The 27,906-nt window shown below is 36.2% G+C and overlaps 1 protein-coding gene across 4 annotated transcripts; it reads left to right on the forward strand.

Moving 5' to 3' along the window:
* Nucleotides 1-1,050: 1,050 nt before the first annotated feature.
* LOC145693475 (uncharacterized) lies at nt 1,051-16,828 on the forward strand. Of its 4 annotated transcripts, none has more exons than XM_081769507.1 (3): nt 1,051-1,188; nt 1,289-1,495; nt 13,932-16,828. In XM_081769507.1, exon 3 carries the CDS (start codon nt 14,157-14,159, stop codon nt 15,972-15,974), a length of 1,818 nt encoding a protein of 605 aa, XP_081625633.1. In that variant the 5' UTR covers nt 1,051-1,188; nt 1,289-1,495; nt 13,932-14,156; the 3' UTR covers nt 15,975-16,828. The 4 variants fall into 4 exon arrangements, with proteins under 4 accessions (XP_081625633.1, XP_081625635.1, XP_081625634.1 ...); XM_081769509.1 differs by adding an exon at nt 2,837-3,004 and having other exon boundaries at nt 1,066-1,495; XM_081769508.1 differs by adding an exon at nt 2,846-3,004 and having other exon boundaries at nt 1,066-1,495.
* The last annotated feature ends 11,078 nt before the right edge of the window (nt 16,829-27,906 follow it).

Genomic DNA, 27,906 nt, shown 5'->3' on the forward strand with positions numbered 1-27,906 from the left:
ATCTCTTCATTTCTAAAAACGTTTTGACTACACCCTTCGGACGCCCGTCAGTTGATACACCACTTGCAGAGCAGGCTCGAAACCAGCCACAGACCTTGGGGGTGGGGACATGAATATGTTAGGAGGGGCCAAGTCATTAAAAATTATCTTACAAATATCTCAATTGTTTATTGTATTGAGGTCTGAAGGGGACATGAAAAATTAAGGGAGGGCCAGGCCCTCCCTAGGCCCCCTTTGGTTGTGAGCCTGTTGCAGAGTAGCACTTACAACTGAATCTGGAATGGGCTTATTACTATATTGGCACATTTTTCCTTATTGAGGAGGAGGTAGGTGAATGACCGCTCAAGACGTTGCCAATTTCAGTCATCTGCATCTGTCTATCAATATCTTTTCTCGGAAACGACCGCGGAGCCCAGAAGGGTAGGTAAACTGGTCTGTTTTGTCAATTGTTTCGATCGAAACACCGCCCGAAACAATGAGATTATGTGGTTCTCGAAGCCATACATGAGAACGAGGTCGCTTCGTATTTTGAAGTGAAATAAATAAATAAGAATATTGTCTTCTTTCCTAAACGCTAAACCTTTTTTAACTTGATGTAATAAATAACCTATAGACCCTATGATACTGATTGGTACAATTGGATTTGGGGAAGTTATCCTTTTCCATCCAGGGGTGTGTGTAAAGAAATTTAGAAGGGTGTTAGGGGGGTGTTGGGGGTGTGTAGATTACTCCCTGCCTAGTTCGATTCTAAATCTCACGAAGTAAGCTTTGTGGTGCATAAACATCTTTGTGTGAGTTTTCTCGGAGTTTTTCCGTTTCCTCCCATTTTCGTTATTCCACCGTTATCATCCCATTCATTATTACCATCTACCTGAGCCTCGGTGCATAATTGTGGGGCACTCAACTATTTCTCTCTCCCTATTTAGGGACGACCAATTCCGGAATTCTACTTTCTGGAATCCGGAAAGCCAGACAGAATTCAGACGACATATATAATTGGGAATTAAATTCTAACTTTAATAATTGAATACTCAACGAAAATGTGGGAAATTTTATCTTAAGAAAGGGAATTTTTGAACATTCAGAAGGAAATATTAACGACCTAACGTCGCTGCTTGAGAATTTGCGGCGAGACGTCGTTGTTTTATTTATATACTTTTTGGAGAGATGACGGGGCGAACGGATCTTGTAAGGGGCTTAACTACTTTATTACTCATTTACCACGTATTATCTACTTACTTTTTACTATGTCTTCGTACATTTAGAACTTACACACTTTTAATTTTAGGGTACTTCTCTGCTCTACACTACTTTGCGACTAGATTGCTCAAAGGCTTCAGCGCTGGACATAATTGAAGAAAAGAAGTAAAAAGGCAGCCTGCACAAAATAAACGTAGTAAATGGAAATAGATTCTGTCGTTCATATGGAAGATCTGTGGAAGTTATCGTTCATAATAGTGAAGTCATGTGTTGGTAGAGACAGACTAAGAACAAGGTAATTTCTGTTGAAAACTTACCGGCAAAATGTAGTGATTCACAAGAATAGTATTTTCAAAAGGGTGCAGGTGTAGTTTAGGCGCACCACATTTTGGAAGATTTACAGGTAAAATTGAACATTATATGAAAGATATGTTGGTAATAGTATACATGAGAACCCCCTGTCTTCTGTGCGCGAGGATACTTCATATTATATATTTATACGTTACCAAATTAAATCACTGCGTTGTCTTCAATATATGTGCTTAACATTCTATTTTTACTTTCTAGAATAAATTTTGTTGATTTCGATTCGAAAAATGTTAAATATTTTTAAATTTATATCATGATGCAGACCAAAAGCCTTGTTGCATATAATGTAATGCGCTATAGCATATAAAGTACAAGGGCAAATAGGTACGTTCTTTTTTATTTTCGTATCAGTGGATAAGTAAATGAAAGTGGGTTTGTTACCCCCTTTCTAAGTTCGTAGATACTCAATGAATAATCCCTAAAAGTATGAGCGTCCAGCTTCTGGAACTCAGACGGTCTTACGTATACTATATCCGATATGTTTATAAAGAATAATATTTCGTGCAGTTTTACTATACGGATCCGTAGTATAAATAGTAATAGGAGTAGGAGTAGGGGTAGGGGTAGTACCGGGGTAGAAGCCCCGCAGGGGTTCGTTGGGTTCTGTTCTCTACAGAAAATACGGAAATTAAAGACTTTCCCAAATTTTTTCGTATATTTTACAATCTATGGATCTGTATAGTAAAGCTGCACCTAAAATTTCTCTAGGCAACTCTATTAAATACAAAGTAATATACCTATAGGATTGAGTATAGCCCGCTCCCCCCAGTGATTTTTAACGAATCATATCTTTTCTAACGATTCATACTAGTTCATAATGAATCGGAATCGCATGTTATAAAAATTTAAGATGTAAATCTTGCGGTAAGGAAGCTTTAGTATAAGTAGTAGTAGTAGTGGTAGGAACGGGTTAGAAGCCCCGCAGGGGTTGGTTGGGTTCTGTTCTCGATATAAGTAGTAGTAGTAGCAGTAGTAGTAGTAGTGACTCTTCCAGTTCCGGTGACAAAGAACTGGGGGGAGCGGGCTATACACAAGCCCACCTATATTATGTGTTTACAAGTTTAGGATTACTAATGTAAAATCATTACAAATGCTGTACGACAGATAAAAGAGTGCATATGAAAGATGACTTTATGAGATGCTATTTTGCACCTGCGGCATATTTCTGCATAGTGTATTTTATATTTATATTTACACCTGTATTTTATATTTACAAGTGGAGTATTAGGAAAGTATTTACTTTGACTCAAACAGTAACTTTAATCAGTTCTTATAGGTTCAGTCAATTCCTGAAACTGTTTCTGCGTGAGTCACTTGTTGGAAATATTCATGCCTTTGGTGTGACGTCCTTAGTTCAAAGATCCCTATTTGGGTTAAGTTTAGAGTTGCCTCTCCGCTTTTTATAAAAATCAGGAAAATTTACAGGAGAAATGAGGTAAGAAATGATAATTTGATGTTTTTATTTGATGTTTAGGAATGTAAGTTCGGCAGGAGAGTTATGTTTAATACGAGAAAAGATATGTGGGATTTAGTACTATTTGCCGGATGCGGAAGCATTCGCGGAAGGTTTCAGCAGCATGGTAGTTGTAAAATATGGCGAACAGGTGTAACGGATGCGCAAAAATAATGAAGAAAACTTTTTAAATTTTTGTGAAGCCCACGGAGTACTGAAGTTAAGTGAAATGCAACAATTTTTAATACTTTAAGCACTGTTTTTTGTATATTGCAAAGTCCAAGGTCACCTTCAGACTGGAGGGGCAACTCCAAACTTAAGCCCCATATTTTTCCCACTAGGTGTTTCCCTACAGTCATATGGTAGTTTGTTACTTTGATGTCACATGTTCTGTCTGCTTGTATGTGTGTGCGGGTGGCATGTGGGGAGCACATAATTGAATTTTCGTTCCATGGCGACGATCGAGTTAGCAAATGCGATTGAGAAACCGCATCATGAATTTAATACAATGAATTGGAACTTGTTGTTTTTAAATAAGTTTGTATTCGATTTGGATATCAACTCATATCGCTCTGCAGCACTGTGTGGTTTAATTGAGTTAGAGAAAACTGTTATGGTTTGGTCAAAGGCTGAAGATACTTCTGACGTTTGGTAAAAGTGGGCGTTTATTGGTTTTTCTTGTTTGTAATAATAGCAAGTGTGCTCGCTTTAATAATTCGACGTCTGTGCAAAAAGGAACATTTTTCAATAATGTGAAGTTGAGTATTGCGCATGTGTTCTTGTTATCTTATTTTTTCGTGTGTGGAATCAGCAATTATGAGTTCATTATTCATGAGAGTTCTGCTATGGCAAAACGGTTAGTGTTTTAATTTTTTAATTGATATTATTTTTATTCTTGATTTGTTTTGCATTTGAGTATTTCGCAAGATTACGAGTATTTGGGAAAGTATTTGGCTTGCTGCAGGTTGTTCTATTGTCTTGTTGAGATGTAATTCTTTTGTCATGCTACACTGATTTATAATTAGTTTTTTTTTAATTTTCCCTTACGTTAGCTTTACAGTAGTGGTTCGATTATTTATTGTGTTTTGGATGTTTTTATGGTACTTGAGAGGAGGGTTTGGGGGGCGGTAGCCCCCCATGTAGATCTCAAAATTGATAGTCACCGCCTCACCTGAATTGATTTCTCGGAAGACTTCAGGAATAGTGTTAGTAACATTTTGGCCCTTGTACTTATAGTATAATTCTTAACATTCTATAGAAAGCGCGCCCAGTCGGTAGCCAGTCGAGAGACTGAATTTAACACAAAGAAGCCGTTATAAAGTTTGTGGTCCCTTTGGAAGAAGAAAATGCTAAACGTTGCCATGCGTAGTACCTTCCTTTCCCTCGGCCCCTTTTCTCTCCCTCTTTCCCTCCAGTGTGTGTGTGTGTGTGTGTGTGTGTGTGTGTGTGTGTGTGCTTTCCTTACTCTATCCTATTTTAACTGTATATAAAACTACATACTGACATAAATTAAAGGGGTACTTTCGGTTAACGTGGAAATTTGAAATTTCGCATGATTGTAGCTTTCCGGGACTAACCGAAAGGAAAATTGCCAAAAGTTAATATTTTTAAGTTTTAGGTTGCCTAAAACGTGGATGAAGAATTTCCCCATGTTATTTAAATGGGCGTTTTTTTCCACCTATAATGTCATATTTTAGGTACTTGGAATTAGAACAAAAACTTGAAATTCGGTATGCTTGTACGTTTTCGTTAGTGTGTAAGTGAATCACCAATAATAACAATTTCAAACTTTAGAGTGGTTTTCTGGGCAATTGGAAAAAATATTTCCCATGTTCTTTATATGGGACATCTTCTACACCTCAAAATGTTTAGGCACTTCCTGCAGGATTGGAATAATGAAATTTGGCATGATTGTAGTTTTCCGGGGCTAACTCATAGGGAAAATTGGCAAAAGTGAATAGTTTTAATTTTTAAAGAGTCTAAAGGTGGAATGAAGAAATCGCCATGTTATTTAAATAGGTGTTTTCTTGGGATACAAAATCTTATCTTGTATGTAGTCGAAATAGGAAAAGAAACTTGAAATTCGGTAGAATTGTGGGTTTAAGAGGTGCGAGGCCGTAGGCCGAGGAAAGGAGGGCCGTGGGGGGCAAAGACCCTAGCTAGTCAAGTTCAAGAAATATGAAGAGAAAATGCACGAAATTTACTGTTCATGCAAAGGCTGACACATAAGAGAAGCAAGGCCGTAGGCCGAGCAAATGCGGGGTCTGGGGACGGAGCCCCCAGCTAGCCACAGGCTAGTTATAAAACAACAAAAATAATTTGTTTAGTCAGAATAAAATTTGAGTAATGACTTACCATTATTGGATTCCGTTATTGAGTTCATAATTGTCACCATCATCGTCATCATCATCGTTGTCGTCGTCCGCTACATGAATGACAAATCTCTCCATATTATCTGTTAAAGCTGTATAATACGTCGCCTCTACTTCCATTGTTTTCTGCACACACTTGCTCAAAAATTGTATATTAATTTCTTCTGAACACTTCCGCAAAGCGTCACAAACATTAGCGAACACTAGCAAACAAGGGAACAAACACTAGCTTTTCTTCATTTTGTGTTTTAATTGAGCCCACACCATTTCAATGGGGTTTAATACGCAAAAATAAAAGGGGAGCCTTAATACTTCATTCTCAGCAGCTTTAGCCAATTTATCGATTGCAAACTGTTTACTAATATTGGCTGCTTTAGTAAGTTCCAGTAAGACAGTTTTGATTGGAACTGGATCTGGGATACGGATGTTAAATTCATTCATATATTCTATGATTTTGGGCTTGGGTGTTGCTCGTGTAGGAATTCTAATAATTTGCCGGGAATGGTAACTAGTATTATCGAGAACTATAGCGTATTTTCTATCACTTCTAAGATTATTCAGGAGGGAATGTTGGAACCAATTCTCAAAAATAATATAATTCATTTAATCATGAGGGTCTGCTTTCGCATCCGCGATGTTCTTTGCTGAAAGATAAAGACAATTTGGCACCCACTCCTCCTTTCCACCTGCGCGAAGAACCATTATTCTTTTCCCTCGTGATACTGGTGTATTAAGCCCACAACCGCAAGTTCCATCGTCCCATCCCTTCTTCACTGTATCATGCGTGTCAAACCATGTTTCGTCCAAATATACCACACCATAACCAGCAGCTCGTATACTCAAGAGCGTATCTATCTCAAACTGTTTTCCTTTTAACAGAAAGAAGGAAAGAAAAAGGATCATTGACAAAAATTTGGCAACAGTTTGAGTTCAGTTTATTGCCCGTCAGTCAGTTTTCAAGGGAGAGGAAAACCAAACAGGACAGTATGAAAAGAAACTGCACATGGGGGCGGCTTCCCTTTGTGAGCAAGTGGCTACTTATAGAGTGAAGCTACTATACATTACTTTGAGTCGGACATTAACTGTAACCGATTCATGTGATCTGGTTGCAGTCACTGTTTGAGTCAAAGTAAAGATTAGCCAAGTATTATAGTATGAAATCATGACATGTTTTGAAACTCATATTATTGCAAGAACCCACTTCTTTCCACTACCCTCTCTTGTGCGCATATCCACCAACGCTGACGCACCGTCCAGTTACCCACGAGCCCACCGGCTTCGCCTTGCATGATTAGGTTAGCATTCATGGTTTTTAACCTCTACAGTCCTGATTTTTTTCAAACGATGAAAAGATTATTTTTGCTAACTTTTTGTGTTCTGAAAAATAGAATAAAAGAAAAGACAGATTACTTGTGAAAAATTTGCTTTCGGATGGATTTTATTGGTTAGTGCTCATTTGAGTACTTTGGGTCTCAATACAAGTATAGCAACAACTAATATAATTTAATGTGTTTAATTTAAATTACTTTAAACAAAGTCTAATTACTTATTATAATTATAGCTGATTACAAATAGCTAGAACAGTCATACATAAAACAGTTTAGTTACTTTAGAGCATAATTTTGATAACAATCCTTGTTTTCAAAGCAGAGAATAATAATATTATTATTCTTTTACATTTTGATCTCCCTGAACAGAATTAGAGATAAATTGTATGTACAATTGATCCTAAAAGAATGTGGAATGGATGTAAGAAGGAACTATCGTAACTTACATGGAAATTTTGAAGTATTTTCTGTTTTGAAAGCAAAGATATAAATTTTCTATTATTGCATTTTACTCGTGATCTTCCTGAACAACCTTTAAAGCGTCACCGATGTTGTATATTTCCCTTTACATCTTCGGGCCAATGCTCTATTCCATCGTATCTGCAACATGTTAGTGGCATGGCAGACGGTCGCTTACCTTTCTGTACTATCCCACATTTGGTAATCTAGATCGGGGTTTGCCTACCCTTGCAGATACGGCTTTAAAGGTAGAGGATGTGCAATAGTTGATCTGAATTTCAACGAATCCAATATATCTTTTTTCGAGATGCCAGAAGATTTACAGTCTGTTTTCTATAAAATCCAGTCATTCACTTGTCTATTTGTCTCTGGACTGACCCTGGTTGATCATTTTCTTCTACTTCAGTATTACCAGATTCTTCTTCAGTGTCTGGACGAAATTCCTCTCCAGGGTCCCCGACTGTGTTCTAGATCGCTATCTTCTAAGTATTGTAGAATTTCTTTTTGCAGGGGCCACGGTGGCTCAGTGAGAGAGCGTTCACCTCTGGTGCTTGGGGTCCCGGGTTCGATCCCAGCCCCCGCTAAGTGAACTTTGTGGTGGACAAACACCGTGTGCGTGGGTGTTCTCGAGATTCTCCCGTTTCCTCCCTCTTTCTTCATTCTACCATTTCATTCATTACTTATCATCACCGTCTCCTTTAGCCTAACCGGCATAATCGTGGGACATAAAACTCAATGATTTCATTTCATTTTCTTCTGTTTGCAGGCATGCATTTAAAGGAAATTGATCAGAAATATTGTGTGTAAATTATGAGACAGATCTGCCATGTAATACGGAAACCTGAACAAATTAAATATACTACATTCAATGTCTCTAATCATTCTGGTATATTTTAAAAATCAATTAATTTTTTTTTTTAAATTAACATACGAAAAATTGGAATATTATTACCAGACAAAACTATTGTCAGATGTCCAATACATTATTCCCAAACAATAAATTTATTTCCATTGCAATTGAAGCGGCAGAAAAAAGTTAATCTACAAGAAGCACTCAATCCAACGAAGTGCTTATATAGACCCAGAATCTTTGTTTGAATACAATAAACATGAAAACAATGCGTGTACTTTTTTGAGAACTCCTCACATGCCTCTGTAATACAGACTCAAAGTACTCATTTGGGAACCTACATTTCATGGCTCGTGATGACAAAACTAGTGACTATTAAGAATAACTTGTAAATTGTGTCATTAAATAACATCAGAGGAGATATACATAATTTTTTAAAATACTTACAAGGTAAAGCTTGCTGAGTACGTATCTCTTTTCTTGGCACAATCTTCCGGTCTCTTTGAACATTCAATCATATTGATATGAAATAATACTCCTTCCTTGCGTTGCCAATCGCTGAAGAAAATAACTTCAGAAACGATACCACAAATGTCTAAGTAGGGTAAGATCTGAAAGTATGATGTACCTATATTTATGAATGAGAATTAATGAATAAAGAAATATGTACTCAATTGAGAACACTGGGATTGTAGAGGTTAATGGGCACCAAGCACAGGTTGGTTTGTATTTTTTGTACTGTAGTTTTTCTCCTACACTTCCGAAAGCCGCGTTTATAGCTAATCGCTAAAGAATTTTAATTTTTGAACAATTACTTCTGGTGGCTTCTAATTTTATCTATACCAAGTGTGATAGTTTCCTGTCATGCAGTGGAAACCTTCTAGGTGGTAATAAGCAGTAAATTAGTAAATGAACTATAATTTTTCAACAATCTTTTTTAGTTATGCGCCAACAGTAAAGTTTAATATTAACAAATATAAACACGCCAAACCTGTCAATCATTTGTGAACATAGAGAATGCGGTTTAGGTATGGTATTTTACTATGCAATCATTGCCGAAATCTATCATGCTGTAATGAGCTTCTCACATGATATATGATGCGTGTTCTACGCGTTTGCATTTTATGCACATATAGCAACTATCCCAAATGTGCTGCTCCTACAGACGTAATCCCAGCGCTGCGTAACCAATATCTGAAACAAGTTAGTGCATATGTTTTTCCACGTGATTTACACGCACATCCACCGTTTTAATGTTATTTAAAATATATATTTTAACATACAGGTTAAGTTTAGGCACACCACTCGAAATGTTGAAAAAATCAAAAGGGTTTCAAAAATTTCGTTCTTGTCCTCTACAAGGTTTATACTGGGTGACATGACAGCCCAACTTAAAATTGGTGAAATTCAAAAACGGCCACCAGAAGTGATTGTTGAAATATTACAATTCTTTTACAATTTGCGTATAAATAAGTGTGTGTAGCACTATTGTTTTGCTTGCAGCCACATTTGTAATACACATATGATCTACTGAGGCAAAGAAGATAAAATCCACAACACAGAATATCCGTGAATAATCCTGCAGTTTAAATGCTCTATCAATGTGGCCCCATATTCTAAATCTGAACGAAGGTTTTTCTATTGATGCAGAACCATACTAGAACTGGTTTAAGTGAAATGAATGTTACCAGATGATATAGCACTGTCCGGAAGTTGATGCACGTTGTTGTAGAAAGTACATTTTTTTTTTCGTATGCTCAACGTGCGCTCCCAGTTTAGGCAAACATAGTAAGGTTCATATTATACTTACTTTTTTCATAAGAGACAATTCATTCTTACAACTTTAGAAAGTATTTGTTAAAAGACAAGTTGCATTACTGGATGCAGATTCACATTCGGATGGTTTAACTGTTATGTGTAAATACAGTGTGCTGACTTCTTTCTTAAAAACTGAAATGCAAAAAATACCAACTAGTCCAAGTTATTCATAAAAGGTGAATTCTATCTAATCGAGTCAACATAGGACTGCAGCACTGGTCCGCGCGGGAATGTATCTAAAGGAATGAAGCACGTCAGCGGCTCTGGACACACGCGCATCCCCAGCTTTCTCTTTTAGCTCTCAATATTCTCTTATTATTTTAAATCCGGTCAGTTATGCTCTTTTTATTCCTACTCCTTACTTCCCCAACATCTTTTCCTCTATGGCGGTATGAGAAAACAATTTCTTCGCAGTTTGTGTCGAATCCAGTTGGCCTTCCTTCGAAGCATCCGCTCTCTTCTCTCCTACGTATTTTAAAACGTCTACGTTTTTTCTTTGTTTTTTTTTTTTACCTTCTCCGTCCAGTTTACCTTCTCCATCATCCTCCAGCAGCACATTTCGAAGCGCTCTTAAATATTCTTTCTTTGACTTCTGTATTGTCCAAGTTTCTGAACCATGCAGTCCAATACATCATATAGCATTTGACCAGGTTCTCCCTTAGTCCAATATTAAACATGCTAGTCAAGAGTGATCTCTTTTCGTAGAATCTCTCTTTCGTTACTGCAATTTTTGATCTTATTTCTTTATTGCAGTAACCATTTCTCTTCAAATTATTTCCGAGATACTTGATATTATCGACGTCCTCAAGTTCTCTTTGTTCTACTATGACCTGTAAAGGTGTGTTTCTACGATATATTCTCATGACTTTGTATTTTCCGACATTGATTTCCATTCCATGTAGTTTCCCAGTGTCATCTATTTTGTTCATCATCTCTTGTAGTTCTCCTTCGGTTCTAGCTAGAATAGCCATATGATCTGCATACTTGACCGTGTTAATGATCTACGTTTTGGTCATGAAATCTCTAACCCTCATTAGTGCTTCCTTCATTGTACCTTCTCTGTAAATCTTGAATATTTGGGATGACATATTATATCCTTGTCTGAATCTTCTCCGAATCTCCATTCTATTGGTTTCTTGTTCATTCTAACGTACCTCCACACGTCCTATGTACAAATTTCAAATCAGTCGTCGGTCTCTCGATGTCACCCCAATTTCTTTTAATATTTTCAGGAGTTTAGTTTAATTGACAGGTCGAAAAACTTTTGGCATTCGACGAAAGAGAAACACAACTCTTCCTTTACATCAATAACTCGTTCTGATAAAATTTTCAACAACCCAACTGCATCTCTAGTGCATTTTCTTTTCTGGAGTCCAAATTGAACTACCTCCATATCTTCTATCTTAATTTCCAGCAACTTGTTCAGTATGCGTGCAATAACCTTTCCAGTGTGGGAAATAAGATTAATGATTCTATCATCACTGTACTTGTTTTGCTTTTTCTTGGGTAATGCAACTATCGTAGCATCAAGAAAATCCTTTGGACATTCTCGACTTAGGTGGACCTTGTTAATAAGTGAAGTCAGTATTTGCATTGCATTGTCCCATAATCCCTACTTCAAATCTGCTGGTTTGTCGTCTTCTACAATGACCTTCGTCCTTCGTATGTCCTCGGTGGCTTGTATTCTTTTCTTAATATACTGTGTCTTTTTTCTTCAACGTCTACCTCTTCCCGTGTTTCGATTACAATATTTTTGATGCGGTCCTTTTGTTCATACAGATCCTTTCTCTATGTATCCCTTCCAGATTGTAAGGATTCTTTAATTTTAAGTGCAGCATGACCTTGTTGACCTTCGTTTTAAACGTGCGTATAGTTCCGTTAGCTTTTCCTTCTAATTCTTGTACTTTCTGATAGATTACATGATATCTGTCGCGCCGTTGAAGTTTCATTGTCTCTTCACATGTCTGTTCCATATACTTCTCTTTGGCTTTCTCCATCTTTTTTCTTAGTTCCTTTTCTTAGTCCAGCCTAAATTAATTAAATTGACAATTATTCCCACACTTTCGATGGTTGCTCCCAAAATTTTCTTGCACCTGAATAACATGTCTTTAAACTAACCTCCGTGTTAATTGTATATGTTGATTCAACTGTGCATATGGCAAAGTTCCGAACATTCTTTTTTGTTTTTGTTTATAAGTGACGTCACCCACATGACAGGATTGCCAGAGGTCCTGGTTTTACTTGAGATTTCTTTCATATGCAGTTTTAAAAAAATCAAGACGGTATGCTGAATAAGATTAAATTTAATGAAAGCAATTATGTTTATATTCTCCGTGTGTGTGCACTTCGTTTGAGCTTAATACATGTTTGTTGCATGCTCTGATCAACTTTCATGTGCTCTTGTGACATCACGTTGAGCTTTTCATTTCAGTACTCAAAAACGAACCGAATTGCAGTGGAGACAGATGACAAACGACTCACATTTTTTTGAGTTTTCTTTAATCATATAGGTTGGACATATTAATAAGACTAATTACAGATAGAAAGATATTCTAAACTCACTGTCGCACTACTATCAATAAAGGGTTATGGCTAGCCAAGTATAACTCGTTCAACCGGGTGGTACGTAGTTGACCCATCAGCTATTGTGTCATTATTTTTAACTTTCGGGCCTGAGTTCATTGCTTCTTAATTCATGTAGTTGTCTAATTACGTCATGATGATGAGAAAATGAAATCTATTTTAGGTCTTGCGATTATGCTTTGGACGCTAAGGGAAAGGATAATGTTAATGAATTATATGATGGAATAGAGGTAGTAGTAGTGAACGAGAGAATCTGAGAAAAAGGTAGTTGTCTGATAAAAGACTACTTGGCGCGAGCTGCGATCGAACCTGGATGCCCTCACACCAAAGGTAATCACTTAACCACTGAGTTACTACAGACGTTCATGATAACAGGTCAACAGCGGAAAATATTAGTGATACAACTGGAAATAGAACCAGGGACAATTCGCCAATAATAGAACAAGGGACCAAGAATATAGTCACGCCAACAATTCTGCTAGGGAGAAGCTCAATAAAATTTAAAAAAATAACCTGAGCATCCTCTTTATTTTTTAGTACTCTCTATTCGCACCCGCAGACGGTACATAAGGAATTAGTAGCAATGGAATATACTGTATGTATAAATGTAGAATTACTTTTTGATATCACTATAGTAAGGGGGGTGTACTTGAGTACATCAGCCCTTTGGTTTATGCCACTTGTCTACTGTATGAATTAATTACTTTTAATCAATATACTTTGAATAGTATGGTTGAATAAAATATACCCATTTTAATAGCTGATCTTACTGTTCTGTCTACCGCTTACTCTTCTGTCTCCTGTTGTTTTGTGAAATACGAGACTACTTTTATCATTTGTACAAAGTTTTAATACACATATATTTGTTCTTATATCGGAATGCATTACTTTCTGTATCAGTTTTTTTTATTTATTTTCTACTTGAAATCACTACAACAATCACTTTATAGCACAACAATCCAAGAAATGGACTGTGTGTTGACTTTTAGTTCTCTTATGTTTTGGCCATCCTGTAAAATAATGCAGAAGTTCACGTACATCTTCCCTCACGACAGTCACTAGAACCAATAACAGCATATAAACACAAGAACAACGACTCCACAAAACAAATGGTCTAATTTGTTACATAGATAATACGTATGTTCACTTCCGTGAGGATTTAAAATTTCATCTAAATATCTTACGATATTTTTGGAATCACGCTACTGTTCCTATTCTTATATTGGTCTGTGTTCGTGTATTACTTAGGTGACTCCCACATATTTTGAAACTTATTGTGCAGTAGATCATCCAATATTAAGACCACGAAATCAATCTCTTTAATATTTGCATTACATATTTCGCTCAACTCATGTTTTATATAGCTAGTATTGTAAATGTTTTATAAGGAATATTAAGTGAAAATATCTTAGTGTTATAGCATACGGCAATTTGGGTTGATGTGATTGGGGAACACATCTAATCCGGCATGGCTTTATTTATATTTATTTATTTTTCAGATTGGTTCCTGACATTTGGTTTGCCATGAAGTCGATAAAACTCTTCGTGAATGGTTTTGTTTGTTGGAGAATCATAAGAGGGAAAAAGCTTGTTTTGAAAATATCAGTTTGCTAAAGTAGTAATGAAGCTAAGTGCTGTATGTTGTTTGATCTATTGTAATATGTTGTAAAATACTTTTTTTCTAATTAACTTATTTAATTTATATTTGAAAAAAAAAGTTCATTATGGCAAATACAAGTGAAAATTTTAGCTTTGATGAAAATTCAGCGGAGTCCATTCAACAAGTAGTTTTTGTGAAAGAAGAGAATGTGAAGGAAGATTATGCAAGTGATTCGTCATTTGATGACATCTTTACTTTAATGGATATTGAGGAATCATCTGTGCATGGGTATCTTCTAGAAAAGTTAAACGCGACCACAACTGATCAGAAGAATATTATTTCGGAAGAACATGAACTGTCGTGTGAAGTGTGCGGGAAAAGGTTCAGACAAGAAAGGTACTTGTATACTCATAGGCTCATTCACTCAAAAGGTGAACAATATAAATGTGCTCACTGTAACAGAATGTTCAAGCATGAATTTTTACTTAACTCTCACTTAAAAGTTCACGCTAACGATGAGCTATTTGCATGTCGGTACTGTAAGAGACGCTATAAAACTAAAGGTGGATTGGTTGAGCATGTGAGGAGTCATTTCCCAGAAAATTATATACCGTGTTCTTTATGTGGCAAGAAGTATCATCGTAAAAGAGATCTGGAAGTACACATGAAATGTACTCATTCAGACAAAAGACCGTTTGTTTGTTCTGTATGTGGTAAAGCGTTTGCTCTGAAATACACTTTGACATCACACGTAAAAAATCACCTAATCCAGAATTCAACCATATTCGATGTTTCAAAAGGCAACTTCGTTCATTCAGCAGATGGTAAACCCTTGTCAGTGAAGCGTGTCAGGACAGCGTCTGGGAACAAATCACTTAATTCTCACATAAGAGCTAAAACCAGCAATAAAAGGTTTAAGTGTTCGCAGTGTAAGAAATGCTACAGATATAAAAGTGGCTTGCTTGAACATTTGAGGACTCATTCTCCTGAAGATTTCATTCCTTGTCCCATATGTGGCAAAAAATACCATCGTAAAAAAGACATGGAAGTACATATAAAATGTACTCATTCAGACGAAAGACCTTTTGTTTGTTCTGTATGTGGTAAAGCTTTTGCTCTGAAATACATTTTAAATTCACACTTGAGAATTCACAAATACCATGATTTAGCTAGATGTGACATTTCAAAAGCCAAGTTAACTCACTCAATGAATAGTAAAACGTACTTATTAAACCATACCAGGGCTGTTTCTGCAAAATACAATATAGTAGCTGATCATCCAACGCAAAATTTGCCTCTAAACAGGTCTTTAGCACATAAAGAAGTGTTCCATCCCAGTGATATAATTTCTAAAAATCAATCAGATGTGTCAAGTGAAATGTGTTTGAAAGATTCACAAAGTTCACAGATGAATATTCATGTTAGTAAGAATGCATTGAGCTGTGAACATTGTAACAAACGCTACAAATACAAGAGTAGTTTGAACGAGCATATGAAAATGCATTATTCAGGAAAGCTAAAAGCCTGTACAGTATGTGGTAAATATTTTGGTCCTAAATATTTTAAAACGCATATTAGAACTGCCCACACAGTTGAAACACCTTACCAATTGCTTAAATGTGGTAAAACATTTTCTTCGAAAAATAATTTGTCTTCACATCTGAAAACAAATAAGGGGATGAAATTACATGAATGCACAGTATGTGGTGCACAATTTGGTAAGAGGAATTATTTATCAGATCATCTTCGTATCCATTCTGCTGAAAAAACTTTTGAATGTCCAGTTTGTGGTGAATCATTTAATTCTGAAAAATTAATGAATGTTCATTTGAAAACTCATTCTGAAGGGAGACAACAAATTTCTTGTGTCCTCTGTTTTGGAGAGTTTCCCACCTTATCTTCTTTAAAGAAACACGTGTTAAAGCATTTTAAAGATAACTAATGCTTATGCACCAAATATGGTGGGTACTTCTTCCATTAAGATAAACTTACATCTCACATGAAAACTCATTATAGTAATTAAAGTTAATAGTTTAAGTTTGTAAAAAGAAAAAAAGAAATCACATTGTGAATAGGTCTTCTCGGGCTAGCAGCCAGGTAATAACAGTATTTACCTGGCTGCTAGCCCGGGAAGACCTGTTCACAATACGTCGCCAGGAAAGCTTCAATAGATACCTCATCACCTTGGTTTGGAATCAGAGTAATTGTGCACAGGATTGTGTAATTTTATATGTAAAGAATTTTCTGCCTGACAGACAAAACAAGTAAACATGTACAGAGTATGTATAGTACGAAAAGGAATAGGAAGAAAAATTGGAAGAATTAAAATGCTTATCGCGGTGGTTTGGTGCTAAGAAAAAAAAAAAGCTTTAAAAGGTTCTTTCCAAACTTGGATGGACTTTCGCTGAATCTTGCCGTTTTATAAACTAATATATTTCTTAATAAAGTAGCGTTGTCTGTATAAAACAAATAAGTATCATGATTGGTACATTCGATTATATTAAAAACATTTCATAAACCCTCTGTGGTCAACAAAAGTTTTAACGAGGGAATCCATGGTAAAATGAGGTATGATGCAACAAGAATGATTGCTTTTGATATCCACTCCCTTTCACTGTCATCACGTTTTTTTTTCCCCACTTTAATTTTGCTATCGGCTGCTTCCTCGGTCTCAGATTTCAATGCTTTGTACGCTATCTAACGATATTAACCCTTAACCTGGGACATATGAATTTTGTCGCAGTAACCTGGAGGTGGGGTATTTTCTACCCCACGTAAATACTAACAAGTAAGGGACCATATGGTTGTCGCGCAAATCAAATGCAGACATACGCCATCTGATTGAGCATGAAAAGATATGGAGAACACAGAAATTTAAGGTGCTAAGGGCCATAGGGAGCGGAGCAAGGAAAGAGGAAACATTGAATGTCGGCAAAATTGGAGAAAGTCAGGAATGTCGGGAAAAGTTAATTTCTTGCAAACAGGAAAAGAAACTCAACCAAAAGAAAAAAAAACTAAACAAAACAAGGGCATCAACGACGAAGAAACGTAATAATCAGGGTTGCCATCCGGACCGCAGTATTGCCAGCCCTGTATAACATTGATATGGAAGATATAGCACAGTATAGCAATTCATGCACAAGGAAAAATATTAGTAACACAAAAAACAAATGAAAAGACTCTGTACACGTGCGTAAAAAGGTTTAACGTAGTCGTGAGTGAATATTACACTAGCGTGAATACAAATGGAGGAAAATAGAGAACAGTACGCACCATTTGTAGTTTAATTGCAGTTGACGTGAAGATCACGAATGAATGCGTGGTCAACACACAAACATTTCTCGCAGTGAGCACAGCGGATAAAAGCAAGCTGGTCACACGGTCTCTCCAGCACTCCTTTTTCAAAGCAATATACGGAAGGTGTTTCTAACTATCCAGGATGTTCATTGGAGTAGCCACATTTGAAAAACGCAAAGCGTATCATCTTTTGGAATCGCCTAGAGGAAAACTGGTAATGAACAAATGACTGAACGCGGAGAAAGTTCTCAAGTTGCCACACATTAATACTGGAGAACACTAATGTATCTGCGATGAACGATCATCATCATCATCATCATGGAACGATGCTCCCAAACACTTTCGTTTCTGTGTTATCATGTCTATATTTGTCCCCCCTTCACTTTCATGTCTATATTTGTCCTCCCTCATGTACATTATTCACTCACGACTATCGTTAAACTTTTTTACGCACGTGTACAGAGTCTTTTCATTTGTCTTTTGTGTTACTAATATTTTTCCTTGTGCATAATTGCTATACTGTGCTATATCTTCCATATCAATGTTATGCAGAGCTGGCAACACTGCGGTCCGGATGGCATCCCTGATTATTATCTTTCTTCGTCCTTGATGCCCTTGTTATGTTTAGTTTCTTTCTTTTGGTTGAGTTTCTTTCCCTGTTTGCAAGATATTAACTTTTCCCGTCATTCCTGACTTTCTTCAATTTTGCCGACATTCAATGTTTCCTCTTTCCTCGCTCCGCTCCCTATGGCCCTTAGCACCTTAAATTTCTGTGTTCTCCATATCTTTTCATGCTCAATCAGATGGCGTATGTCTGCATCTGATTTGCGCGACAACCATATGGTCCCTTACTTGTAAGCTCTATTCAATACTTTGTATAAAATTTGACCATTAAATTAGTTTCATTCGTTTCTGGAAAATATATTTTATTAATGTATCATAAAAGTTAACTACTTTTCTGCAAATAAGACGTTATTTCCAATAAGTTTTCACTTTAAGAGCATTTTAGACGTACGTTTTGCAGTTCCTGAAGTAAAAACAAAAAGAAGCTTAAAAAACAATTACAAACTAAAAATGAATTCTAGCACACTCACTATAAACATGTATGCATTCATCTATGTGAACAACTAAATGATTCTCAAGAACAATGTACCAGATTTTTTACACTGAATGTAAGCATCCATCACAAACATAATTTCTGCAGTCTCCACATATTGGTGAAGAACATAGAGCACATGTCTGTTTCGTTTTCTTATCATTTCCACGGGGACACTGAGAGCACCTTACATACCTCTTTAGATCCTGCTGGCGTGAGATTGGAAGTTCTTTCTTTAGGATAACAGCTATAGTTTGGCGAATATGTCGAGGAACGTGGCTATTGACCATTCTTCTCTTCATATGTGGTGCTGTTAATTGTTGTGCAAGCGATTTAATTATGTCGAACCGTGCTTTCTCTTCATTCGGATGGGGGGGCGCGGTGGCTCAGTGGTAGAGCGTTCACCTCTGGTGCTTGGGGTCCCGGGTTCGATCCCAGCCCTCGCCAAGTGAACTTTGTGGTGGACAAACACCGTGCTCGTGGGTTTTCTCGGGGTTCTCCCGTTTTCTCCCACTTTCTTCATTCCACCATTTCACTCATCTTTCATCATCACCGTCTCCTTTAGTCTAACCGGCATAACCGTGGGACGTAAAACTCAAGGATTTCATTTCTTCATTCGGATGGACTGACAAGTACAATACAGATGAATTTACTAAAGAAATGTTTAAAAGTGTGTAAAAAATAGTAAGAGGCCATCTGCGAGAGCGACGGGCCGTGGAGTACACGGTACATTTTTCATCAAAGGCATCCACTCCACCTTTTGTGCTATTGTAAAACTCAATAATTTCAGGTTTGCCGGAATCTTCTGATACAGAACTTGTATGATGCATGGATGAAATTAAAATCACAGCTTTGTTCTGTTTAGGCACGTGGGATACAAGAGTAGTGTTTTCAGAAAAGCCAAACAAAGAAGAAGTTTCTTCTCTTATCCTTGACGGCAGAGACTCTTTGGGAATCTCTCGTTTACATTTCTTCATGGTGCCTACGTATGTTAATTGTTTATTTTGAAGTTCTCTTACAAGCCTCAATGATGAAAACCAGTTGTCGGCAGTTACGTTGCGATTCGTTCCTTGTATTGGTTTGGTAAGCCTAAGAACTGACTGTGTTGGTATGTCTAATGTCCTTTCTTCTTCGGTCAGAGTTTCTCCATCACTGCCCTTTCCACTGTATATGTATCCATTCAGAAAGTAGTGGGTCTTAGCATCATTTAAGACCATCAGTTTCAGGCCGTATTTTCTGGGCTTCTTTGGAATGTACATTCTAAAGCTACATCGCCCGCGAAATCCAATCAAGATTTCATCTACACAAGCGTATTCGCCAATAGAGTAAACTTTCTGACAATTCCCAATAAATTTTTGGAACACCCATGATATAGCCGCTGTTTTATCTAACACTTTTCTTTCAGTTCTTGTATTAGCATCATCAAAACGGAGACATGTTAAAATTACATTTATACGTTTCAAGGACATAATACATCTGAATATCTCTCGACCTGTGCCATCTATAGCAAACAGTGCTTCTAAATTTTCATCGTTGGATTTGAATATGGCAGTAAAAAATAACAATCCTATACATGCCTTCAGTTCTGGAAGATCGAGATCTTGATATTCAATCTGATTTGGTTTCTTTAGTTTTTGCCTCACTTGTTGCAATTTAGTGTTTGTGTGACCCAATATGTCTGTTAATATTTCGGCCGTGAACAGCAACTCCCAAACATTTTTCTCATTACATTGTGAAGGAAGGTTTTTAGCTTCACCAATTACCCCTGGTAAATGTGAAATAATATTGTGTCTCCTTGTGCGTATGTTATTACCCGGGCCCTTCTTGCACCATTTTTGTCCATCTTTCCCGTAATAATAGCAAGTACGAGCATCACTCACTTCTTGTACATTTTCTGAAAAACGCAGTTTCTTCGAACTCATGGTAGTTACTTCATTGTCATCATCAGTGTCGGCTTCAGTTTCTGTATTGCTCTCAAAATCACACACAAAATCAAGATCTGCATAACTGTTATCACTGAAGTCACTTTCTTCCGCTTCTATAGCACTCTCCACCCACTCACTAAAGCCTGGATCGTCAGTTCACACACAGTCTTTCAAAGTAGAAGCCATGATGTCCTTCCAAAAGCAAATGATCACAGAGCAAAATCACTTACGTTACTTTGGACGTGGGGTATTTTCTACCCCACCCGAACTTTACAGCAATATAGCTTAGGTTCTCACGCACCCACAACACAGCCGTCACCCCTAGCTATCAACAAGCAACTAACGGAAAGGTAGACAGCCGCGCTCCACCTTATGGTGGCGGATAGCTCAACTAATTTGGCAAACCTAAATCGCTTGGGTAGAATCTACCCCACGTCCAAGGTTACGGGTTAAAATAACTATTAGCTACATACGTTCTTTCTCACAGTTCTGTTATTAATATAAACTCTGAAAATTTAGGACCTCAGTATGTAAAGTTGATTTAATTTTGTTTTACCGTTAACTACGTTTTGCTTTGGGACCATTCCATGTCAACTCACCTAGGGCAATGTTTTTTGATGTCTCAGATTTTCTTCCAATTTTTTCATACGTAAATACCAATGGAATTATGCTAAATTAATTTTTTCCGATTTTTTGGATGGAAAATGTGCCGGGGAGAAATTTTTGAAAAATGTAAATTTGGCACCAATTTCATTTCCCGGCACCCAGTTTCTTATTAACCATACTATGTATGTGCTAAAATGATTCTACAAAAAATTTTCAAAACTTTCATAATTGTAATTTACGAGCAATGACACAATTTGTAACAACACTGAGTTTTTCCGTACATGTAAAATACAAAGAATTAATAACTACAAAAATACAAAAAAAAAAAAAAAAAACACTTGTTTAATTTTTTAACCATACCATGTACATGTTAAGATGAATGTATAAAAAGGTTTCAGAAGTTTCAGAGTTCTAACTTTTGAGCAGTGGCACAATTTGTAAAAGAACGTAAAATTTGCTTTGTATGCCCATTAGTGTTTGACAGGTAACCTTTTGCAAAGTTCCTTAGGATATTCTGAGGAGCAATATATGTAGTTTTCCTTTGACACCTGGGTGAGCTCAATAACTTGAAAAGTAAGGAAGGTATGGTATGGAAGTTTTGGTTCCATGATGCTGTGTGCTGGATAGTGAAATTGGCGCCAAATTAATTTTTTCGAAAACTTTCTCGCCGGCCCATTTCTCATTCAAAAAATCGGAAAAAAGTAATTTAGTATAATTTCAATGGTATTTATGTATGAAAAAAAATTGAAGAGAATCTGAGACATTGAAACACAAACCTGTTTAAAAATTAGGTGATTTGACATGGAATGAGTTTTTTTTTAGTTAAATAGTTTTTACATTGCGTATATATACGTATATCAGCTTTTTCCTGTTACGTGAAGTGTTAATGAATTACTTATGATTTACGTAAAAAGCGTAATGAGTAAATTATCTTGCCAACCATTCTTTTTATATTTAGCGAATACAGTTGTGAGTCTTATGATGCTTTTGTACAAGATATACATAGTAATACTTCAGTACACTTGATGAGAAACCTGAGGAAACGTGTAAGAAAATTACTTTTCCGAAAAGAATTAAGTGTACCAATTCAATGAGAGATGCATTTTCATTGTTTCTTCTACTTTACGAACTATTGGAAATATCAAAATTCCATTTCATAGTAAATAATAGATAAGAGCATCGCTTATTAGTTTATTTTTATTTAGTATATAAAAAGAATTTACCCTTATACAGACGTTTATTTGAAGTTTGTGGAGCGAAATATGTTGATGTTCTCAAAATAATTTGTGATATCAGAATTTTCAATGTACTTGACACATAAAAGAATGTTTAATTACGATTAATGCAAAGTGTCAGCATAATACAAACTATTGCTGAAGCATATTTTGTGGAATATATATATATATATATATATATATATATATATATATATATATATATATATATATATATATATATATATATGCGAAGTGTTTAACATACAACTAGATCTCAGATCGTTAGAGATAAAAGGGTTAATGAAAAAGTGAGGTAAGGAAATGTAAAAGGGGGCATGGAATAGAGTTCTTTGTTTACCAAAAATTTCTCTTATCATGACGCCAAAATGAGCATTGATATAAATAACTTGTAGGAAAAAACTTTTTGTTTTATGTAGAGCACAGATTAGGAAGTGGCCAGTGTTAAATTGACATTTGTTACAAATAGATGGAATGGTTTTAAGTAGCAAATATATGGAGACAAAGTGGTGAAGTAGAAAGGTATCCAATGGGTCATTGTATAGAGCACACTGCATCGCCGACAAGGCTATATATCATTGTATCACTGGATGGATCTGAGATTGCTTAACGGTGAAGTTAATTTTAATGAAAATATTTAAATTAATGGACCATTGATAATGCTATGGGGACATAAGTCTTAGAGGATAAACAAAAGGTTAACTTTAACAAGTGGGCTACTAAATTGTCGAATTTACGGGAAATTGTGTACGTTATACGAAACTTAAGGATGAGGCAAACGAAAAAGGTAATTAAGTATTCGGTGTTCAGAGACTAATTACAGTTTAATCGTAGACTATATGAAAGTGCGTAGTGAGACCATATTAGCTAAACTGACATTAGAGCATAATGTGTTTCAGACCCACTGTCTTAATAACTAACCTAGGGAATATATTAGGCAATAGATGCGAGAAAGGTGCCGATTGATTCTAGCAACACTACAGTATTCCACAATGTATTGCTCCTTCATGGTCTGATGCTGTTCTATTTTTATGGGAGGTATACATTTGTATTTTTACGGAAGTAATATGCAATTGATTTCACAATAGAATTGTATAAGTAATATATCTGTATGTTGGGATCTTTCATATGTATAACAGAGGCAGCTAGTGAGGAAGGTTGTGTCGGTAAAAATTAAAAGTTTATTCTATTGAAACTAAAAGAAGACTGAATTCAGTAGTCGTTGTAATACAACAGTTCAAATTTAACAACCTTAGATTCAAGTGATAATAGTTTAATTTTTATAAGTCTGACTTCTCTCATTAGCCGCCTCTGAGAAACAAAATGCAAAGTGTGCTTCTTACTTGGTTGCTCTCCATAAGAAAGGCTGAAGTGTCATGTGAAGGCAGTTTACTATATCATCATTATTATTCTTTATTATTATACTTAAAACTGCTTAGCATGTATTGTAAATAACCTTGTATGAAAATAATGAATCTATTTTAGGTAATATATACATTTTTGGATTATGGTGTGAAGAAATTACAGAGGATTAAGAATGATCAAAAGACAATTAAATAAACTAACGCAGGGCTAAGCAGTTCATTGCAGCAAAAGCAGTCAATTGTTGAGTGCATTAAAGAAATTCCAAATGATCGTAATGTCGTGATTTTCGATTAAGGGTTTTTGCTATACTGTCGACAGAAATGTACAGAGGTTCCACTGATTATGAACTGTTGATTTATTATGATCCGAAGATTTCGTTTGTTTAATTTCTGAAGGTATGAGAAAGAAATATAAAAATTACAATGAAAAAAAAAAATATGTAATTATAAAAATGAGTGCCAAATTGTGAAAAGGTAGCGCAGAGAGCCTCATGTTTAAAAGTTTGTAGATCTTTACCAGTGCATTCAAAGTTTATATAACTTGGAATATTCCAATATCGTAAATCTGTATTTTATATTGTAAAAATTAAAGCTGTGTTAATAAATTTGTTAAAAAAATATCTAAGTGCTGAAACGTCTCGCTAACTATAAATAACTACACTTTCGTATAGCACAATAATCAATATTTAGCATAAATGTCTTCAGTAATACAGAGAATTTTGGGGGCCGCGGTGGCTCAGTGGTAGAGCGTTCACCTCTGGTGCTTGGGGTCTCGGGTTCAAACCCTGCACCCGCCAAGTAAACTTTGTGGTGGACAAACACCGTGTGCGTGGGTTTTCTCGGGGTTCTCCCGTTTCCTCCCACTTTCTTCATTCCACCATTTCATTCATCTCTCATCATCACCGTCTTCTTTAGCCTAACCGGCATAACCGTGGGACGTAAAACTCAAAAATTTAATTTCATTTTTTACAAAGATAATTTCACAAAGATGTTAGAATACTATGAGAGAAAACTAACAATAAGAAATGTGATAGTAATTCTGATCTAAGCAACTAAATATGTCTTATTTCAAAAATACTAATACCTGATTACTAAGCTCTTTGATTTTTTGTATTTTAACAGAGGCATAGCAGTAAAACTAACTACGAAACAAAGTTATATAATTGATATCCACGTATGAATGCTCACCATGATAAAGAGCAAGTTTATGTAAAAGTCTTGAATATTTATGTAATAGAGCCATTGCAAGTGTCATTAAAAATGTAAAAGTAGAAGGAAACTGTAGTCAGGTAAGATAGCGAAGTGCGAACGTAGAAGAAGACCCAGAATTGAAAACAGTAAGAAGATACAGACCAGGTAAGCGCAACGAAAGAGGAAAGATTGAATAAATTTTCCTTGAAAAACAAATTGCCAAACACATTTTTCAAAACACAGGCGAGAGATACCTACTTGGAAAATGTACAAGATATCAGGTAGATTACATAAGGATTTGGTCAAAAATCAAATTTGGAACTGTTGAGGTTATCAAAGAAGGAATATGGGTAGAGCGATTTCAATGTCTACTCCACTCTTAGCCGTCACCACTAGCGGTAAACTTGTTGTTAGACCAGCCTTATAGCTTATGATCGGTCTGGTATTTGTGCATGCCTATATGTGGGGTGTTTACAAAAGACTTTGAAAGAAGTTCCTTATTGTTATCTTTCATCCCTTCTGCTACTCGGATCACTGGTGAGTGGGGACCTACCACCGTATGACTTGATGGCTCCACATGTTATACGGCAACATCAACTTCCCCTTGGAGTATGTAGCCTCAAGTTATCTAATACCACAGCCAGGCAGAGTCCAACCTGAGCGAGGATCCCCAGGGCAATCAGGGCTCGGATCTCTGTCCTGTCTATCAATTGGTGCCAGAAGGTACCGCGCTGGCGCTTAACTAACTACCTTCCGTACCTAAGGATACGCCTTTAGCACCCAATTGGGAAATATTGCAAAGGATTTCCTCGCTCGATAGATATGAAGGCTCCCAACCCTGTCTTACTCACTCTACGAAAGATACATCCTACATTACCGATACCAATGGATGTAGTCCATTTGCACCAAACAAGTATTCCTATTTAGGGGATACCAGATGCTCCCCTCGGGTAGGTATAGCTAAAATTGCCTTCCCCAACAATATATATATTGCTCGCACACTTTGATCCCAATGGTCCATGCATTGACTCGTTCTGGAGGTTAACACCCTTTTCTAACTTATTGCTCCCTCCAGTCGTGATAAAGACGGAGCTGATATTCAAAAATGTGGGAAAGTGACAAATCTAAGATTTGATATAAGCGAGCTGAAGAACGAATTCAAGAAAGTTTCGCAAAGAACACAATACAAGAACCAATGAAGAACTAGAAATGGTCATTCTTAAAAACTGGCTTAATACAGCGAAGGAAGTATTATTTTACAACGAAAAAATCAAGGAAAGAATAGATACCCAAAGAAATTATTAAATGAAGAAAGTCGAAAAGTATGAATGACAAAAAGGCTAAGAAGCAATATGAAAGAATAAGAAAGATCTATTTTACATTTCACGTCCCAATGAGGTTTAACATCTTAATTGCATGCTTCATGCCACAAACACTACCTAATTACATTAATGAGACCAGTAATGTAACGTGGTGGTAGATGCAATGGGATTAGACTCTCTCCAGTGCCTCAACTTTTAGGATTTTAATTTTTTTTCGTAAGAATGGTCCTGCGGTTTACTGATTTGAGACTATCCCCAAATACCGATTTTTTCTGATCTGACATATGAGTAGTTTAAAACTAAGACAATCAACGTTTTCGAGAAGAGGTAATTTTGTTTCAGGAAAAATAGCGTAACACGGAAAGCAATAGTTACATTAATGAGAGGTAGAAGAAGAAACGCATGTAGCATTTGTGGACTTGAAGGAAGCGTTTTCTATTGCAGAACAGAACAAAAGTCTTCTAAGATTCTGAAGGAGCCGGAAGTAAAATATAAGGAGCGGAGAATAATATGTAACTTCTCAAAAAGCAGAAGACGACAATTATGATAGAAAGAGAGAAAGGTTAGCAGTTTAGGAAATGGTCAGGGTAGGATGCTTAAAGTCACCAATTAGGTTTAATTTCTATACTGAAGAATAAATAAAGAACACTCACGGCCTAGCAATAACTTTTTATAAACAGAAAATTCGCTTTAGTTTGCAGACATCACGTAGTTGGCATGTAGAAAAATTAGAGGCAGATCTAAACGGATTGCAAGAAGTCCTTAATAGCAAATTCAACATGAAGATTAGCAAAGACCAAAATCCAAGTTATGCGCAAGCGAAGGAATAAATAAGTGAAATGATTCAAATAGATCCCTTCGCGGAAAAATGTGCAGGAATTATGTCATCTAGAGAGGGAGTAACAAGAGAAAACAGATTTAAGCAAGATATACAATTCAGAATACTCAGGCGAAGAAGCCATTCGAAAATGAAAAGGATTTCTAACCGGGAACGCCAACATAAAATTCAAGAAAAGGCTGATCAAAGCATCTGTGTGAAGTCTAACGTATGGATGTGAAACATAGACTAGCAGAAGAGGAAGTCGGAGAATGGAAGTCTTCGAAATTTTGTGATATGTAAAATTAGGTAGGTAGACCAGGTATCAATTGAAAAAGTACTGGAAATTAAAGCAGAAAAGAGAAGTAAACTGAAGAATATTTCGGAAACAGGACGTACGATTATTAGACACATTATGAGACATAGAAAAAATATTATATTAGCTATAGAGAGAATAAGAGAAGGAAAATAATAAAGAAAGGCAGCGCTTGAAATAAACTACCCAAATAGTACACAATGTAGGTAAAGAAATGTACATGGGAACAAAAAATCTGACTGAGGATAGGGAAGAGAAGAAAGGTCCGGCAAACTAATCGAAAGATTGCTGACCGGTAAAGAAGTTTCACTTAAGAGGAAGGACGATCTGCTTATCATTCTAATGGGATTGTAGTCTGAAATCTAGCGTTAAAACTTTCCTCTAGTTATCTTTTTCGGTACTAAACAACGAAAATAACGTAATTAGAATCAGATACCTTGAACTGCATATCTTTTATCCACGTAATTTAATGAATCCTTTAAAGTAAAAAGAAATTGAATGTAAATACTTAATGTTACTTTAATAAGTAGTGGAAATCATTTCTATGCCTAAGGGATTGTGAATTTCATTTTATAGGTTGCATAATCCCCTACTTTTCACATTGTTATACATGTATAAACCCTCATTTCAGATTAGCTGGGAAATCTGTGCCTCTTTTCATCCGGATGACTAATATACTACTTCGATGTTTAGCGATGATAGTTA

This window comes from Thermobia domestica, chromosome 8, assembly GCF_964235325.1.
Source record: "Thermobia domestica chromosome 8, izTheDome1.hap1.1, whole genome shotgun sequence".
NCBI lineage: Eukaryota > Metazoa > Arthropoda > Insecta > Zygentoma > Lepismatidae > Thermobia > Thermobia domestica.

Excerpts from the sequence above, each read along its gene's own strand:
- LOC145693475 (XM_081769507.1), top strand. The coding sequence starts at position 14,157 with ATGGCAAATACAAGTGAAAATTTTAGCTTTGATGAAAATTCAGCGGAG.